This window comes from Salvelinus alpinus, chromosome 17 (genome assembly GCF_045679555.1).
Source record: "Salvelinus alpinus chromosome 17, SLU_Salpinus.1, whole genome shotgun sequence".
NCBI classification, from domain to species: domain Eukaryota; kingdom Metazoa; phylum Chordata; class Actinopteri; order Salmoniformes; family Salmonidae; genus Salvelinus; species Salvelinus alpinus.
In genome coordinates this window covers 45,154,334-45,173,958 of record NC_092102.1, presented here as the reverse complement: position 1 = coordinate 45,173,958, position 19,625 = coordinate 45,154,334, and the positions used below count along the sequence as shown (strand labels likewise).

The following is a 19,625-nucleotide window of genomic DNA, read 5'->3' as shown; positions in this document are numbered from 1 at the left end:
TTCAAACGAATCCCCTGCAACTAGACACGGACGTTTAGCAGACATTGGTTGTCTTGAATGGAGTCTGGAATTGAAGTTGGTTGAAAATTCTGTCCTACTTTAACATGTTCAACAACTAGATCAAAAGTCATGAACGTTTGAGTTTTCCTCAAATGATGTCTTCTGGCCTTTTCCCCTCATCCCTCCCAAAATGAAAACTCTGAAATCTCTCCATGTTCCACATTGGTCTTTTATTCAGTTGCATGTAATCTAAGACATAGAAACAGACCATTAGACATGGCATTGTTTTCCTCCTTTACCCTCTCAATATTCTATTAGCAGTTAAAACCCAAAACATTAACAATGAAATAGAAAGTACACATCAATGCAAATATGGAATTTAATAAGGCAATTTGAAGGGACACTTTACACCAAATATCATAAATAACATCAAAGTCAGCTCGCTGTTTTTTTTTTAATGTTAGTAACTATGATACTATTCTAATGATGGTTTAAACAACTAGTACATAGTGTCAATGCTGCTTCAATTCATTCTTATGCCTCCTGCAAAACCTTTTCCATACAACACGAATGCACACACACACGGAGGGAATTTCTTCATGTGACAAAGATCACATTGCAGGAAAAGCCCGCAAGCAGCTTTTTGTTAGCCTGGTTTTGACAATTCTATAAGGAGTCGGCAAGAGAGCAGTAACAGACTGGCACCCAGGCTAGTGGATTAGACTGGCATCCAGGCTAGCGTTTTGTGGGGCACACACTAGAAACATATATTACTGTCTTGGAATGTATAATCAAATCAGGTCTGTGATGAAATGGTTCATGATCAGTTGGCAGGTATTCATCTATAGCAGGGCTCTCCCACCCTGTTCCTGGAGCAGCCAGGTCGTTCAAGTTTGGTGTCGAAATTGGACGTTGATCCACGTCCTAAAATGTTGGGAAGTGCCTTCAAAACCGGCCACTAGGGACAACAGTGAGCACTATTACCATCAAGTAGGCCTGGGTTTTGCCAGGGTGTTGTGGATGGCCAAAATCCCATGACTCTGGATCAGAAGGCTGTGTGTTCGATCCCAGTTGAGGACAATATCCCCAAACCTTAACACTTACCTTAACCATTCAGAATGAATCCCTAGACTGAACCCTTAACGTTTGGAGAAATGGAGCGATACACTTTGAAATTTGATGTTTGGAGCAACGTGGCCAGCTTCTTGCCTGGAGAGCAACCATCCTGCAAGTTCTCACTCCAACCCTGTTCCTGGAGAGCAACCATCCTGTAGGTTTTCACTCCAACCCTGTTCCTGGAGAGCAACCATCCTGTAGGTTTACACTCCAACCCTGTTCCTGGAGAGCTACCGTCCTGTAGGTTTTCACTCCAACCCTGTTCCTGGAGAGCAACCATCCTGTAGGTTTACACTCTAACCCTGTTCCTGGAGAGCAACCATCCTGCAGGTTTTCACTCCAACCCCAGCTGTAACTAACCTGATTCAGCTTATCAACCAGATAATTCAATTCAGGTGTGCTACATTAGGGTTGGAGTGTAAACCTACAGGACAGTAGCTCTCCAGGAACAGGGTTGGAGTGAAAACCTACAGGATGGTTGCTCTCCAGGAACAGGGTTGGAGTGTAAACCTACAGGATGGTTGCTCTCCAGGAACAGGGTTGGAGTGAGAACCTGCAGGATGGTTGCTCTCCAGGAACAGAGCCCTGATCTATAGTATATTCATAAGTAAAGAGAAAACCTTGTCCCCAGAGAATCAAATAATATGGTGTTCTTGAGATATCAAACAGAAAATAATTAGGAGAGGAGAGCATCAAGATCCTAAGCAGGGTGACGGTGGACCTGAACAAACTGTTGTTAACTAAATACTCTGGAGGGCCCGGTACTGGAACTAAATACACTGGAGGGCCTCGTACTAGAACTAAATACCCTGGAGGGCCCAGTACTGGTACTGGAACTAAATACCCTGAAGGGCCCAGTACTGGAACTAAATACCCTGAAGGGCCCAGTACTGGAACTAAATACACTGGAGGGCCCGGTACTGGAACTAAATACCCTGAAGGGCCCGGTACTGGAACTAAATACCCTGAAGGGCCCAGTACTGGAACTAAATACCCTGAAGGGCCCAGTACTGGAACTAAATACCCTGAAGGGCCCAGTACTGGTACTAAATACCCTGGAGGGCCCAGTACTGGTACTAAATACCCTGGAGGGCCTAGTACTGGTACTAAATACCCTGAAGGGCCCAGTACTGGTACTAAATACCCTGGAGGGCCCAGTACTGGAACTAAATACCCTGAAGGGCCCAGTACTGGAACTAAATACACTGGAGGGCCCAGTACTGGTACTAAATACCCTGGAGGGCCCAGTACTGGAACTAAATACCCTGGAGGGCCCGGTACTGTAACTAAATACACTGGAGGGCCCAGTACTGGTACTGGAACTAAATACCCTGGAGGGCCCAGTACCGGTACTGTAACTAAATACACTCGAGGGCCCGGTACCGGTATTGTAACTAAATACACTGGAGGGCCCAGTACCGTAACTAAATACACTGGAGGGCCCAGTACCGGTATTGTAACTAAATACACTGGAGGGCCCAGTACTGGTATTGTAATTAAATACACTGGAGGTCCCGGTACTGTAACTAAATACACTGGAGGGCCCGGTACTGTAACTAAATACACTCGAGGGCCCGGTACCGGTATTGTAACTAAATACACTGGAGGGCCCGGTACTGTAACTAAATACACTGGAGGGCCCAGTACCGGTATTGTAACTAAATACACTGGAGGGCCCAGTACCGGTATTGTAACTAAATACACTGGAGGGCCCGGTACTGTAACTAAATACACTGGAGGGCCCGGTACTGTAACTAAATACACTGGAGGGCCCGGTACTGTAACTAAATACACTGGAGGGCCCGGTACTGTAACTAAATACACTGGAGGGCCCAGTACCGGTACTGTAACTAAATACACTGGAGGGCCCAGTACCGGTATTGTAACTAAATACACTGGAGGGCCCGGTACTGTAACTAAATACACTGGAGGGCCCGGTACTGTAACTAAATACACTGGAGGGCCCGGTACTGTAACTAAATACACTGGAGGGCCCGGTACTGTAACTAAATACACTGGAGGGCCCGGTACTGTAACTAAATACACTGGAGGGCCCGGTACTGTAACTAAATACACTGGAGGGCCCGGTACTGTAACTAAATACACTGGAGGGCCCGGTACTGTAACTAAATACACTGGAGGGCCTGGTACTGTAACTAAATACACTGGAGGGCCCGGTACTGTATGAGCTGCTTGGAGGGTGTTGGCAGTCGGATAAATGTTTCCTGATGAAACCCAAGTTATTAAATCTGCAATTGAGAAAAGCAGGCAAAAAAAACATAAGATTTTAAATCAACAATATTAAGCAGGAAATGCATAGCAAACGTGGGGTAAATAAACTATAAACTAACAGGGCTTTGACATAAAATAAAGCATATAAACGTTGACATGTCTCTAAAGTTTAACACAGGTCTGCTACACTGTTCAAATAAAATGTGGAAAAACCACAGCAAGTGAGACCTCATTCCAGTTTTGAAACGCAGGACACCGCTGCAAAGTCTCAAAGGCTGGGTTTACAACCGTCTACCGGTCACACAAGAGGAGCCCTACTTCCCTAGGACGCCGTTCCCTGAAGCAGAGGGTCAGAATGTGGGTGGGGCGTTGCACCCGTCTCGCCTCTCTCCTCCCACCCTCCTTCTCATCCTCCTACTTCCGCCTGAATGAAGCTAACTGACAGCTCACAGAGCGTGACACTATGAAAACGCCAGACTACAAACACCCTCCTGACTTACTGACGCTGTGTTTAAATTAAAGACGTTTGGAAACCAAGGAATCGTTTTCCTCAGTCTCTGTCGACTAGGTTTGACAGGTGTGCTCTGAACAGCAGGTTGAGTGACGCACGCCATCAGCTGATGTGACAGGAAGGAGATCAGAAATGAATGTGCCACGTGTGAAAACTAAGGCAGACAGAGGTGGCAGGTTGAAGGGGTCCGACCTTGAAGTTGGCCTGACAACATTTTCTCATGTCTTAGATCTATCTATATGAACGTCAGAAGTCTCAATCTGTAATCTCACTAAATAAGGTTTCTGCTTCATTCATCTTCAATCTTATTAGCTAAAATGATCACAAGGTTGTGTTGTAAGTTTTAAATACTGAACGTTTTCTCCAACTGAGCCTCTATCCCCAGCAGCTAGATAAATAATCTTCGTCACTGGCTAGTGGTTTGTTGTGCACGTTGTGTGTTCTGTGTGCCAGGTATTTGACCACCATCACAACAGGAAATGATCACGTGGGTTTTAATGGTAAAAAAAAATACAAAATAAAAACAAACCAATGAACAACACACGACAAATTAAATTACCTCACTAATTTCAGGCCAATGCGCCTAATATGATGCGCTAGCTTGTTTCTGAATCACTTTTACATTTGTAAAAACTAATTAATACAGCAATTGGAGAAAAGGTCAACAGGAAAGAGTAGACAAAAGGAAAAAGAGGAAGGTTTGGCCCAAGACACTTCTAGATTCCTCCCTCCATTTTCTTGTGTTTTAGGGTGTTGCAGGGAGGTCTTTGATGAGGGTAACATAAGTGACCATCACGCTCTCTTCAACAGTTTGTCAGAGTCCTCAGTGTATGGTGGGATGTAAGATTCAAACATAATGTATTTTCTTGGAAATTAAAGGAGAAATAAGAAAAGTCAACCAATTCCTTCATTTCCCCGCCTACAAGATGGCGTCTGTTGTGGCTGTCGTCCTCACAGGCGTTTCTGAGCGAAGAGTGACCCTACGACGACTCCTGTGACCAGGGTCATCCCCGCCAGAAGCCACTTCTTAAAGCTCTCCTGAGACTTCCTGCTCTCGGCTGCAGCGTCCATCCCAAAGATCTCTGCAAACCGGTCCTGGAGATAGAGAGAAGGGAGTTGGTGAACAAAATGAGGTATAACCCAAAACAAAACCTAAAATGACTATACCTTTATTATATAATTCACTTATTTTAAAATCAGAGCCAAATAAATGTTTCCAGCACGTCCACAACAAGAAAACCTCCCTGTGTGGAACAGCAGTAACCCCCCTGTGTGGAACAGCAGTAACCCCCCCCTGTGTGGAACAGCAGTAACCCCCCCCTGTGTGGAACAGCAGTAACCCCCCCCTGTGTGGAACAGCAGTAACCCCCCCTGTGTGGAACAGCAGTACCCCCCCCCCCTGTGTGGAACAGCAGTAACCCCCCCTGTGTGGAACAGCAGTAACCCCCCCCCCCCCCCTGTGTGGAACAGCAGTAACCCCCCCCTGTGTGGAACAGCAGTAACCCCCCTGTGTGGAACAGCAGTAACCCCCCCCTGTGTGGAACAGTAACCCCCCCATGTGTGGAACAGCAGTAACCCCCCCCCTGTGTGGAACAGCAGTAACCCCCCCTGTGTGGAACAGCAGTAACCCCCCTGTGTGGAACAGCAGTACCCCCCCCCCCTGTGTGGAACAGCAGTAACCCCCCCTGTGTGGAACAGCAGTAACCCCCCCCTGTGTGGAACAGCAGTAACCCCCCCCTGTGTGGAACAGCAGTAACCCCCCCCTGTGTGGAACAGCAGTAACCCCCCCCCCTGTGTGGAACAGCAGTAACCCCCCTGTGTGGAACAGCAGTAACCCCCCTGTGTGGAACAGCAGTAACCCCCCCATGTGTGGAACAGCAGTAACCCCCCCATGTGTGGAACAGCAGTAACCCCCCTGTGTGGAACAGCAGTAACCCCCCCTGTGTGGAACAGCAGTAACCCCCCCTGTGTGGAACAGCAGTAACCCCCCCTGTGTGGAACAGCAGTAACCCCCCCCTGTGTGGAACAGCAGTAACCCCCCCCTGTGTGGAACAGCAGTAACCCCCCTGTGTGGAACAGCAGTAACCCCCCCTGTGTGGAACAGCAGTAACCCCCCCTGTGTGGAACAGCAGTAACCCCCCCCTGTGTGGAACAGCAGTAACCCCCCCCTGTGTGGAACAGCAGTAACCCCCCCCTGTGTGGAACAGCAGTAACCCCCCTGTGTGGAACAGCAGTAACCCCCCCTGTGTGGAACAGCAGTAACCCCCCCTGTGTGGAACAGCAGTAACCCCCCCTGTGTGGAACAGCAGTAACCCCCCCCTGTGTGGAACAGCAGTAACCCCCCCCTGTGTGGAACAGCAGTAACCCCAAAGTGAATCCCTTTCACTGTTGACATTCTCCTCACCATCAGGGTCATCTTGAGCCCACCCCTTCCAGTAAATCATTTGAGAGAACGTGCCAGAACGCTGACATAAAGGTCTGCACTTCTGGCTACAGCCACAAGAGGGAAGAAGCTCACATTGGATGATTCATCCGATTCCATCTGGCACTGATGTTCCGGCTGGCTGAGGTTGTTTTCAGTGCAGTGAGTGAATAGTGGACTTAACTGGCCAGTAAAACAAATAGTTCTCAAACAATCTAATATCAAGACTGATGACTATATAAACCAAGTAGTTGACATTTCTATTTGTGTAACCTTCGTAACTTAACATTCAGATGGTCAGACAGAGAGTCTTTGTCCCGCTGCTGGAATGAAAGTAAGATAGAGTCATTCCAGAGACATTCCAAACATGTTGCTTTGATTACAGATGGGTGGTGTGCACATCTCCCACACCACTCTCTTCCTTCCTCTCTAACAGGGTGATACCGTCATCACTCATTCAAATACAGAAGAATACTTAACAATGGAGCCGGGAAGACGGAAGCACAGAAACAGCATTAAAATAGCCAAGACGGCTGTGTTTCACTTAACAGGATTTGTGACTGACGTCATAGCTGTGAAGGTGTCTGGTAAAAAGCGGGGGCGGGGCATGGCAGGGTCAGATAACAGCACACTGGGCACAGGCGTCAATTCAACGTCTATTCATCAGTCCTGAAGACCTCAGCTAGCTAGCACTGCCAGAGACAGACACTACTGTTGGCCTACAGATAAACACTGCCAGAGACAGACACTACTGTTGGCCTACAGATAAACACTGCCAGACAGACACTGCTGTTGGCCTACAGATAAACACTGCCAGAGACAGACACTGCTGTTGGCCTACAGATAAACACTGCCAGAGACAGACACTGCTGTTGGCCTACAGATAAACACTGCCAGAGACAGACACTACTGTTGGCCTACAGATAAACACTGCCAGAGACAGACACTGCTGTTGGCCTACAGATAAACACTGCCAGAGACAGACACTACTGTTGGCCTACAGATAAACACTGCCAGACAGATATAATACTGTAGACCAGGGGGGGGCGACTCCAGTCCTCGGGGACCTGATTGGTGTCACACTTCGGCCCCAGCCCCAGCTAACACACCTGACTCCAATAATCACCTAATCATGATCTTCAGTTTAGAACGCAATTATACTGAACAAAAATATATAAACGCAACATGTAAAGTGTCAATCCCATGTTTCATGAGCTGAAATAAAATAAAAATAAAATGAGCTGAAATAATCGTTTCATACGCACAAAAAGCTGATTTCTCTCAAATGTTGTTTTACATCCTTGTTAGTGAGCATTTCTCCTTTGCCAAGATAATCCATCCACCTGACAGGGGTGGCATATCAAGAAGCTGATTAAGCGGCACGATCCTTACACAGGTGCACCTTGTGCTGGGGACAATAAGAGGCCACTAAGATGTGCAGTTTTGTCACACAACACAATGCCACAGCTGTCATGTTGAGGGAGCGTGTAATTGCCATGCTGACCGCAGGAATGTCCACCAGAGCTGTTGCCAGAGAATTTCATGTTAATTTCTCTACCATAAGCCACCTCCAACTTAATTTTAGAGAAATTGTTGCACGTTGCGTTTCTATTTTTGTTCAGTATAGTAAAAAAAATTGCTGTGTTTGCTAAGGATGGGGATAAAGTGTGACATGACTTCGGCCTCCGAGGACTGGAGTCGCCCCTCCCTGGTCTACAGTATTATGTCTGTCTGGCAGTGTTTATCTGTAGGCCAACAGCAGTGTCTGTCTCTGGCAGTGTTTATCTGTAGGCCAACAGCAGTGTCTGTCTGGCAGTGTTTATCTGTAGGCCAACAGCAGTGTCTGTCTCTGGCAGTGTTTATCTGTAGGCCAACAGCAGTGTCTGTCTGGCAGTGTTTATCTGTAGGCCAACAGCAGTGTCTGTCTCTGGCAGTGTTTATCTGTAGGCCAACAGCAGTGTCTGTCTCTGGCAGTGTTTATCTGTAGGCCAAACAGCAGTGTCTGTCTCTGGCAGTGTTTATCTGTAGGCCAAACAGCAGTGTCTGTCTCTGGCAGTGTTTATCTGTAGGCCAACAGCAGTGTCTGTCTCTGGCAGTGTTTATCTGTAGGCCAACAGCAGTGTCTGTCTCTGGCAGTGTTTATCTGTAGGCCAACAGCAGTGTCTGTCTCTGGCAGTGTTTATCTGTAGGCCAACAGCAGTGTCTGTCTCTGGCAGTGTTTATCTGTAGGCCAACAGCAGTGTCTGTCTCTGGCAGTGTTTATCTGTAGGCCAACAGCAGTGTCTGTCTGGCAGTGTTTATCTGTAGGCCAACAGTAGTGTCTGTCTCTGGCAGTGTTTTTCTGTAGGCCAACAGCAGTGTCTGTCTCTGGCAGTGCTAGTTAGCTGAGGTCTGACCCTCCCTGCAGAGTAGACCTACTGATACAAACCCACTGCAATGAATACTGTATATTACACCCATAGTGTTCACATTCATCACTCAATGATTCCGGTGCAAACACTGTCCAAACAAACCCACCACAGCCAGACCAAACTACAGTAGGTGAAGTCTGTAGTCTGTCTGCAGAGTCTAAGGAATGTCAACATGTAAGGCTAACTGTAGACTGTCTGCAGAGTCTAAGGAATGTCAACATGTAAGGCTAACTGTAGACTGTCTGCAGAGTCTAAGGAATGTCAACATGTAAGGCTAACTGCAGAGTCTAAGGAATGTCAACATGTAAGGCTAACTGCAGTCTGTCTGCAGAGTCTAAGGAATGTCAACATGTAAGGCTAACTGCAGAGTCTAAGGAATGTCAACATGTAAGGCTAACTGCAGTCTGTCTGCAGAGTCTAAGGAATGTCAACATGTAAGGCTAACTGCAGTCTGTCTGCAGAGTCTAAGGAATGTCAACATGTAAGGCTAACTGCAGTCTGTCTGCAGAGTCTAAGGAATGTCAACATGTAAGGCTAACTGCAGAGTCTAAGGAATGTCAACATGTAAGGCTAACTGCAGAGTCTAAGGAATGTCAACATGTAAGGCTAACTGCAGTCTGTCTGCAGAGTCTAAGGAATGTCAACATGTAAGGCTAACTGCAGAGTCTAAGGAATGTCAACATGTAAGGCTAACTGCAGAGTCTAAGGAATGTCAACATGTAAGGCTAACTGCAGAGTCTAAGGAATGTCAACATGTGAGGCTAACTGCAGAGTCTAAGGAATGTCAACATGTAAGGCTAACTGTAGACTGTCTGCAGTCTAAGGAATGTCAACATGTGAGGCTAACTGCAGAGTCTAAGGAATGTCAACATGTGAGGCTAACTGCAGAGTCTAAGGAATGTCAACATGTAAGGCTAACTGCAGTCTGTCTGCAGAGTCTAAGGAATGTCAACATGTAAGGCTAACTGTAGACTGTCTGCAGAGTCTAAGGAATGTAGGCCAAACAGCAGTGTCTGTCTCTGGCAGTGTTTATCTGTAGGCCAAACAGCAGTGTCTGTCTCTGGCAGTGTTTATCTGTAGGCCAACAGCAGTGTCTGTCTCTGGCAGTGTTTATCTGTAGGCCAACAGCAGTGTCTGTCTCTGGCAGTGTTTATCTGTAGGCCAACAGCAGTGTCTGTCTCTGGCAGTGTTTATCTGTAGGCCAACAGCAGTGTCTGTCTCTGGCAGTGTTTATCTGTAGGCCAACAGCAGTGTCTGTCTCTGGCAGTGTTTATCTGTAGGCCAACAGCAGTGTCTGTCTGGCAGTGTTTATCTGTAGGCCAACAGTAGTGTCTGTCTCTGGCAGTGTTTTTCTGTAGGCCAACAGCAGTGTCTGTCTCTGGCAGTGCTAGTTAGCTGAGGTCTGACCCTCCCTGCAGAGTAGACCTACTGATACAAACCCACTGCAATGAATACTGTATATTACACCCATAGTGTTCACATTCATCACTCAATGATTCCGGTGCAAACACTGTCCAAACAAACCCACCACAGCCAGACCAAACTACAGTAGGTGAAGTCTGTAGTCTGTCTGCAGAGTCTAAGGAATGTCAACATGTAAGGCTAACTGTAGACTGTCTGCAGAGTCTAAGGAATGTCAACATGTAAGGCTAACTGTAGACTGTCTGCAGAGTCTAAGGAATGTCAACATGTAAGGCTAACTGCAGAGTCTAAGGAATGTCAACATGTAAGGCTAACTGCAGTCTGTCTGCAGAGTCTAAGGAATGTCAACATGTAAGGCTAACTGCAGAGTCTAAGGAATGTCAACATGTAAGGCTAACTGCAGTCTGTCTGCAGAGTCTAAGGAATGTCAACATGTAAGGCTAACTGCAGTCTGTCTGCAGAGTCTAAGGAATGTCAACATGTAAGGCTAACTGCAGTCTGTCTGCAGAGTCTAAGGAATGTCAACATGTAAGGCTAACTGCAGAGTCTAAGGAATGTCAACATGTAAGGCTAACTGCAGAGTCTAAGGAATGTCAACATGTAAGGCTAACTGCAGTCTGTCTGCAGAGTCTAAGGAATGTCAACATGTAAGGCTAACTGCAGAGTCTAAGGAATGTCAACATGTAAGGCTAACTGCAGAGTCTAAGGAATGTCAACATGTAAGGCTAACTGCAGAGTCTAAGGAATGTCAACATGTGAGGCTAACTGCAGAGTCTAAGGAATGTCAACATGTAAGGCTAACTGTAGACTGTCTGCAGTCTAAGGAATGTCAACATGTGAGGCTAACTGCAGAGTCTAAGGAATGTCAACATGTGAGGCTAACTGCAGAGTCTAAGGAATGTCAACATGTAAGGCTAACTGCAGTCTGTCTGCAGAGTCTAAGGAATGTCAACATGTAAGGCTAACTGTAGACTGTCTGCAGAGTCTAAGGAATGTCAACATGTAAGGCTAACTGCAGAGTCTAAGGAATGTCAACATGTAAGGCTAACTGCAGTCTGTCTGCAGAGTCTAAGGAATGTCAACATGTAAGGCTAACTGCAGAGTCTAAGGAATGTCAACATGTAAGGCTAACTGCAGTCTGTCTGCAGAGTCTAAGGAATGTCAACATGTAAGGCTAACTGCAGTCTGTCTGCAGAGTCTAAGGAATGTCAACATGTAAGGCTAACTGCAGTCTGTCTGCAGAGTCTAAGGAATGTCAACATGTAAGGCTAACTGCAGAGTCTAAGGAATGTCAACATGTAAGGCTAACTGCAGAGTCTAAGGAATGTCAACATGTAAGGCTAACTGCAGAGTCTAAGGAATGTCAACATGTGAGGCTAACTGCAGAGTCTAAGGAATGTCAACATGTAAGGCTAACTGTAGACTGTCTGCAGAGTCTAAGGAATGTCAACATGTGAGGCTAACTGCAGAGTCTAAGGAATGTCAACATGTGAGGCTAACTGCAGAGTCTAAGGAATGTCAACATGTAAGGCTAACTGCAGAGTCTAAGGAATGTCAACATGTAAGGCTAACTGCAGAGTCTAAGGAATGTCAACATGTAAGGCTAACTGCAGCACAGGAATCAGCAGCACTCTGAAGTCAGCCAAGTGGTTAGAGCATTGGGCCGGTAACCGAATCCCTGAGCTGACAAGGTAAAAATCTGTCGTTCTGCCCCTGAGCAAGGCAGTTAACCCACTGTTCCCCGGGCGCCGAAGACGTAGATTATGGCAGAGATGGTGGGTTAATGAATGCATTCAGTTGTACCACTGATTAGGTATCTCCCTTTCACTGAGAGGTGAAGCCACAGAGAGTATCGCTCCCTGTGAGAACACCACGAAGGGGAATGACAGGAATGGTGTGGGTGTAGAAAATAAAGATGGCGGTTTGCAATGACACAACAGATGTGTTAAAGCATATCAAAATAAAGAATGAGTGACAGGTGAAACCAAAAGCCTTAAAAAAAGATATATAATATAATACTTCCCCTCTCCTGAACAGCCTCCCTGAAAGAATATTAATAAAATACATTTGATTTTTAACACACTGGCTCATCTTTCTACCGTATAATCTAGGTTCATCTTCAATGTCTCTGCCCAGGTCTGTCTCAGCTCTACACTGCTTCCTGTGGTCTGTAATCATGGCAGGCAGCAGCATAATACTCCACCCTGTAGTCATCCGTGCTTATTGATCTCCGGAGGTCTCATGTGTATTCTACCTGCCCAGGCATGACTATACCACACACCCCGACACAGTCCACATACTGTAGAACCACACCGTTCTAGTGAACTGGGGTCTAAATGTTAAAATGACTGGTAGTAAATCACACAGGCACATTGTAATGTTTGTCATTCTCCATGTCTGAGTGGTTCTGTCTCAGTCCCCTGTGAGATACCTAGCCCTAAACCTACTCTCACTCCAGTGTTTTCCACTTGTTCCCCAGAGATGGCAGGTGCTAAGCAGCAGCCACTCTAAGATGTTCTCCAGCCTCTGTTTAAAATAATAAAATAAAAAATGTAATCGATAGCTGAAGAGAGAAGGGATGGAGAAGTCCGTGGGGCAAAGGAAAAAAATTAACCATTTCATTATACGGTTGCCACGGTTACCAGAGAGCAGCTGATCGGTGTGTCTGATAGATTATCCAAAGCTACATGGCTGGGAGGAAAGGACCAGCAACACCACCGGCCCCTGAGTCAGTTCTAACAGGTTACCCCACTGTGTTTCACCACCATCATGACCTCTAACAATGTCTCCTTAGTGAAACACTAAGTCAGAATACTTCTCTTTTCTTCTTCTCTTAATCAATGAAAAGGGGCTATTTTAGAGAATGTAAGCAATATTTAAGATCGTTTTGAGGTTTAGACTAAAGTGTTTCTCTTCATAATTTAGAGCCCGTAGGTCCCCAGAGAGAGAATCTGAATTGACCAGAGCCTTTCAAAGAATTCAGCCTCAGCTGATCTGGGCAGGTCTATTTGAATAGAGGCCTCAGCTCAGTTTGGCAAGCTGAAAGACAATACGCAGAGGGAACACAGTTACCAAACAGACTTGAAACAATGCTACTTGGGGAGTGTTCCATTCAAATGCAGAAAGGAATCCAGAATGTTCAGCTAGCCTAGTTCTGTGAATTACAGAATACTGGCATAGCCCTGGGAACACAGAAGCCTCTGAATAGAACTACAAAACAAAAAAGGCCAGATTCCGCTTTAAACCAGCCCAACGAAAGATAATGGAAGGTTGCAAAACCCCTTGGTCACACTGGACGGATTTCCTGTCAAACTCTGCATTCTTCAGTGATGACGCAGGACCTCTAGATTGTATCATTCCAGTACTTGAGTAATAAGTTATCACCTCATGTCTCAGACATGCCTCTCTGATGTTAAAGTCTGACCTTTGCTGAGTCATAAGGAAAACACTGGATGTGTTGTGCTTCTGGGGCAAAAGTGCAATTCCACATCAGTACGTCTTGTTTGTTGAGTAAACTCAGATAAACAAACTGTTGCGTTAGATTACATTTTTGAGTGACCTCAAAGGACAGCTTTTAATCTTTACCGCTGGTCAAACATGTTGAATATTACTCACATTGACCACAGTTGGACCTCTTATCTGCCATCGTGATGCACACAGGCAGGGCAGGACTAGGCTAAAGTTGACAGCTAAGACACTGCTCCCAGTCCCACCCTCAGAAAACAACTCCTCATGCCTGTCAGCAGATCATCCCATAGGGCGGCGCACAATCAACCCAGCATCGTCCAGGTTTGGCCGGGGTAGGCCGTCATTGTAAATAACAATTTGTTCTTAACTGACTTGCCAAGTTAAATAAAAGGTTCAATAAATGTAAAAGAAGGTCATATGACAACTGGCACAGAGTCATCCTCCAGAGTGTGAAGGTCGGGCTTTGAGCCAAACCATAGAGCACCGGGACACTGCAGCATGGGGAGGGGTTAATACACCTGGCAAAGCCCTAGAGCACCGGGACACTGCAGCATGGGGAGGGGTTAATACACCTGGCAAAGCCCTAGAGCACCGGGACACTGCAGCATGGGGAGGGGTTAATACACCTGGCAAAGCCCTAGAGCACCGGGACACTGCAGCATGGGGAGGGGTTAATACACCTGGCAAAGCCCTAGAGCACCGGGACACTGCAGCATGGGGAGGGGTTAATACACCTGGCAAAGCCCTAGAGCACCGGGACACTGCAGCATGGGGAGGGGTTAATACACCTGGCAAAGCCCTAGAGCACCGGGACACTGCAGCATGGGGAGGGGTTAATACACCTGGCAAAGTCCTAGAGCACCGGGACACTGCAGCATGGGGAGGGGTTAATACACCTGGCAAAGCCCTAGAGCACCGGGACACTGCAGCATGGGGAGGGGTTAATACACCTGGCAAAGCCCTAGAGCACCGGGACACTGCAGCATGGGGAGGGGTTAATACACCTGGCAAAGCCCTAGAGCACCGGGACACTGCAGCATGGGGAGGGGTTAATACACCTGGCAAAGCCCTAGAGCACCGGGACACTGCAGCATGGGGAGGGGTTAATACACCTGGCAAAGCCCTAGAGCAAGGCTCTGTTCTGCCTTTAACTTCTCCTGCTCAAATAGCTAGAGTACTATGTAGCCATAAAGACTGGTGACTGATTACAAACAACAACCCACACTAAGCAACTCTGCCATTCACGCCTCTTTAAACACTAGAGGGGACTACGCAGGCCGAGGCTAGAGGGGACTACGCAGGCCGAGGCTAGAGGGGACTACGCAGGCCGAGGCTAGAGGGGACTACGCAGGCCGAGGCTAGAGGGGACTACGCAGGCCGAGGCTAGAGGGGACTACGCAGGCCGAGGCTAGAGGGGACTGCGCAGGCCGAGGCTAGAGGGGACTACGCAGGCCGAGGCTAGAGGGGACTGCGCAGGCCGAGGGGACTACGCAGGCCGAGGCTAGAGGGGACTGCGCAGGCCGAGGCTAGAGGGGACTGCGCAGGCCGAGGCTAGAGGGGACTGCGCAGGCCGAGGCTAGAGGGGACTGCGCAGGCCGAGGGGACTGCGCAGGCCGAGGCTAGAGGGGACTGCGCAGGCCGAGGCTAGAGGGGACTGCGCAGGCCGAGGCTAGAGGGGACTGCGCAGGCCGAGGCTAGAGGGGACTACGCAGGCCGAGGGGACTACGCAGGCCGAGGCTAGAGGGGACTGCGCAGGCCGAGGCTAGAGGGGACTACGCAGGCCGAGGCTAGAGGGGACTACGCAGGCCGAGGGGACTACGCAGGCCGAGGCTAGAGGGGACTGCGCAGGCCGAGGCTAGAGGGGACTGCGCAGGCCGAGGCTAGAGGGGACTGCGCAGGCCGAGGCTAGAGGGGACTACGCAGGCCGAGGGGACTACGCAGGCCGAGGCTAGAGGGGACTACGCAGGCCGAGGGGACTGCGCAGGCCGAGGCTAGAGGGGACTGCGCAGGCCGAGGCTAGAGGGGACTGCGCAGGCCGAGGCTAGAGGGGACTGCGCAGGCCGAGGCTAGAGGGGACTGCGCAGGCCGAGGCTAGAGGGGACTGCGCAGGCCGAGGCTAGAGGGGACTACGCAGGCCGAGGGGACTACGCAGGCCGAGGCTAGAGGGGACTGCGCAGGCCGAGGCTAGAGGGGACTGCGCAGGCCGAGGCTAGAGGGGACTGCGCAGGGAGACGGCTAGAGGGGACTGCGCAGGGAGACGGCTAGAGGGGACTGCGCAGGCCGAGGCTAGAGGGGACTGCGCAGGCCGAGGCTAGAGGGGACTGCGCAGGCAGAGGCTAGAGGGGACTGCGCAGGCAGAGGCTAGAGGGGACTGCGCAGGCAGAGGCTAGAGGGGACTGCGCAGGCAGAGGCTAGAGGGGACTGCGCAGGCAGAGGCTAGAGGGGACTGCGCAGGCAGAGGCTAGAGGGGACTGCGCAGGCAGAGGCTAGAGGGGACTGCGCAGGCAGAGGCTAGAGGGGACTGCGCAGGCAGAGGCTAGAGGGGACTGCGCAGGCCGAGGCTAGAGGGGACTGCGCAGGCCGAGGCTAGAGGGGACTGCGCAGGCCGAGGGTAGAGGGGACTGCGCAGGCCGAGGCTAGAGGGGACTGCGCAGGCCGAGGCTAGAGGGGACTGCGCAGGCCGAGGCTAGAGGGGACTACGCAGGCCGAGGCTAGAGGGGACTGGGCAGGCAGAGGCTAGAGGGGACTGCGCAGGCCGAGGCTAGAGGGGACTACGCAGGCCGAGGCTAGAGGGGACTGCGCAGGCCGAGGCTAGAGGGGACTGCGCAGGCCGAGGCTAGAGGGGACTGCGCAGGCCGAGGCTAGAGGGGACTGCGCAGGCCGAGGCTAGAGGGGACTGCGCAGGCCGAGGCTAGAGGGGACTGCGCAGGCCGAGGCTAGAGGGGACTGCGCAGGCCGAGGCTAGAGGGGACTACGCAGGCCGAGGCTAGAGAAGGCTACACAGGCTGACCTAGTTGGCTCGGGGATTCAAACCAGCAACCGTTGAAAGAAAAATAGAAAAAAGGGAAAATAGAAGAAAAAAAAGAAAGGAGAGAAAGAAAGAGGGAAAGAAAGAAAGAGAAAAAAAAGAAAAGAGAAAGAGAAAGAAAGAGAAATAATGGAGTGACAGAGGAAGAGATTCATGAGAGTGAGGGGTGTAATGGGATAGGAGACTAGGAGAGGAAAGACAACATTAAAATGCACCTATAACATTTACTTATTTTTATTTAACTAGGCAAGTCAGTTAAGAACAAATGATTATTTACAAAACGTTTATATAAAAAAAAAATGTATTTAATCTTTATTTAACTAGTCTACACATGAAGGAGCAATGACGGCCTACCCCGGCAAAACCCTAATGACGCTGGGCCAATTGTGCGCTGCCCTATGGGACTCCCAATCACGTCCAGTTGTGATACAGCCTGGAATCAAACCAGGGTCTGTATTGATGCCTCTAGCACGGAGATGCAGTGCCTTAGCCACGCTGTGCCAATCGGGAGAACCAAATATTGCTCTTATTACATTGCCGCCAATTCGAAACAACAATGACCATGATGATCACAAGTCAGCTTAATCATATTCATTACAGCGCTTTCAGATTCTGGAATATTTGCTGGGCACCGTAGCCCCTCACCCCATGTCAGTTTAATAGATCACAGCTACCACACTAATCGCATAGAAGTCTCATAATCTGATATCAGTTTCTATACACGCACACAGAGACCGAGAGAGAGAGCGACCGAGGGAGGGGTAATGGGGAGGAAATGCAGGCCTATACAGCCAACCTAATAAAGATGGAGAAACTGCAAGTAAGATAAAAAAACAGGCCGAGGGACAGAGAGAGGCCGAGGGACAGAGAGAGGCCGAGGGACAGAGAGAGGCCGAGGGACAATGGGGAAATGAATCCTGACCTGATTTCCCACACTAAGCCAGCTCAGAACTGGAGCAGAGAGAGCAGCAACCACAGTGTTTACACTGAGAATACACCAAAACACACACACAGACCACTGCTCTAGTTCCTCTACCAACACACACAGACCACTGCCCTAGTTCCTCTACCAACACACAGACCACTGCCCTAGTTCCTCTACCAACACACAGACCACTGCTCTAGTTCCTCTACCAACACACAGACCACTGCTCTAGTTCCTCTACCAACACACACAGACCACTGCTCTAGTTCCTCTACCAATACACACAGACCACTGCTCTAGTTCCTCTACCAACACACAGACCACTGCTCTAGTTCCTCTACCAACACACACAGACCACTGCTCTAGTTCCTCTACCAACACACACAGACCACTGCTCTAGTTCCTCTACCAACACACAGACCACTGCCCTAGTTCCTCTACCAACACACAGACCACTGCTCTAGTTCCTCTACCAACTAACAGACCCCAGACCACTGCTCTAGTTCCTCTACCAACACACAGACCACTGCTCTAGTTCCTCTACCAACTAACAGACCCAAGACCACTGCTCTAGTTCCTCTACCAACACACACACCCAAGACCACTGCTCTAGTTCCTCTACCAACACACACAGACCACTGCTCTAGTCCCTCTACCAACACACAGACCACTGCCCTAGTTCCTCTACCAACACACAGACCACTGCTCTAGTTCCTCTACCAACACACAGACCACTGCTCTAGTTCCTCTACCAACACACAGACCACTGCTCTAGTTCCTCTACCAACACACAGACCACTGCTCTAGTTCCTCTACCAACACACAGACCACTGCCCTAGTTCCTCTACCAACACACAGACCACTGCCCTAGTTCCTCTACCAACACACAGACCACTGCTCTAGTTCCTCTACCAACACACAGAGACCACTGCTCTAGTACCTCTACCAACTAACAGACCACTGCCCTAGTTCCTCTACCAACACACACAGACCACTGCCCTAGTTCCTCTACCAACACACAGACCACTGCTCTAGTTCCTCTACCAACACACAGACCACTGCTCTAGTTCCTCTACCAACACACAGACCACTGCTCTAGTTCCTCTACCAACACACAGACCACTGCTCTAGTTCCTCTACCAACACACAGACCACTGCTCTAGTTCCTCTACCAACACACACAGACCACTGCTCTAGTCCCTCTACCAACACACACAGACCACTGCTCTAGTTCCTCTACCAATAAACACAGACCACTGCCCTAGTTCCTCTACCAACACACAGACCACTGCTCTAGTTCCTCTACCAACACACAGACCACTGCTCTAGTTCCTCTACCAACACACAGACCACTGCCCTAGTTCCTCTACCAACACACAGACCACTGCCCTAGTTCCTCTACCAACACACAGACCACTGCTCTAGTTCCTCTACCAACACACAGAGACCACTGCTCTAGTACCTCTACCAACTAACAGACCACTGCCCTAGTTCCTCTACCAACACACACAGACCACTGCCCTAGTTCCTCTACCAACACACAGACCACTGCTCTAGTTCCTCTACCAACACACAGACCACTGCTCTAGTTCCTCTACCAACACACAGACCACTGCTCTAGTTCCTCTACCAACACACAGACCACTGCTCTAGTTCCTCTACCAACACACAGACCACTGCCCTAGTTCCTCTACCAACACACAGACCACTGCTCTAGTTCCTCTACCAACACACACAGACCACTGCCCTAGTTCCTCTACCAACTAACAGACCACTGCCCTAGTTCCTCTACCAACACACACAGACCACTGCTCTAGTTCCTCTACCAACACACAGACCACTGCTCTAGTTCCTCTACCAACTAACAGACCCCAGACCACTGCTCTAGTTCCTCTACCAACACACACAGACCCCAGACCACTGCTCTAGTTCCTCTACCAACACACAGACCACTGCTCTAGTTCCTCCACCAACACACAGACCACTGCTCTAGTTCCTCCACCAACACACAGACCACTGCTCTAGTTCCTCCACCAACACACAGACCACTGCTCTAGTTCCTCTACCAACTAACAGACCCAAGACCACTG

General features: G+C 49.1%; 1 protein-coding gene across 2 annotated transcripts in view; it reads right to left on the bottom strand.

The window, feature by feature from the left end:
* Positions 1-209: 209 nt before the first annotated feature.
* The window catches only part of LOC139543026 (bcl-2-like protein 1), a 48,089-nt gene continuing 28,673 nt past the window's right edge, over positions 210-19,625 (bottom strand). For both annotated transcript variants that reach the window (XM_071349124.1, XM_071349125.1), the window contains exon 3: positions 210-4,954. In XM_071349124.1, the coding sequence (XP_071205225.1) occupies positions 4,811-4,954 (144 nt within the window). In that variant the 3' untranslated portion in view covers positions 210-4,810. The remainder of the gene's footprint in view (positions 4,955-19,625) is intronic.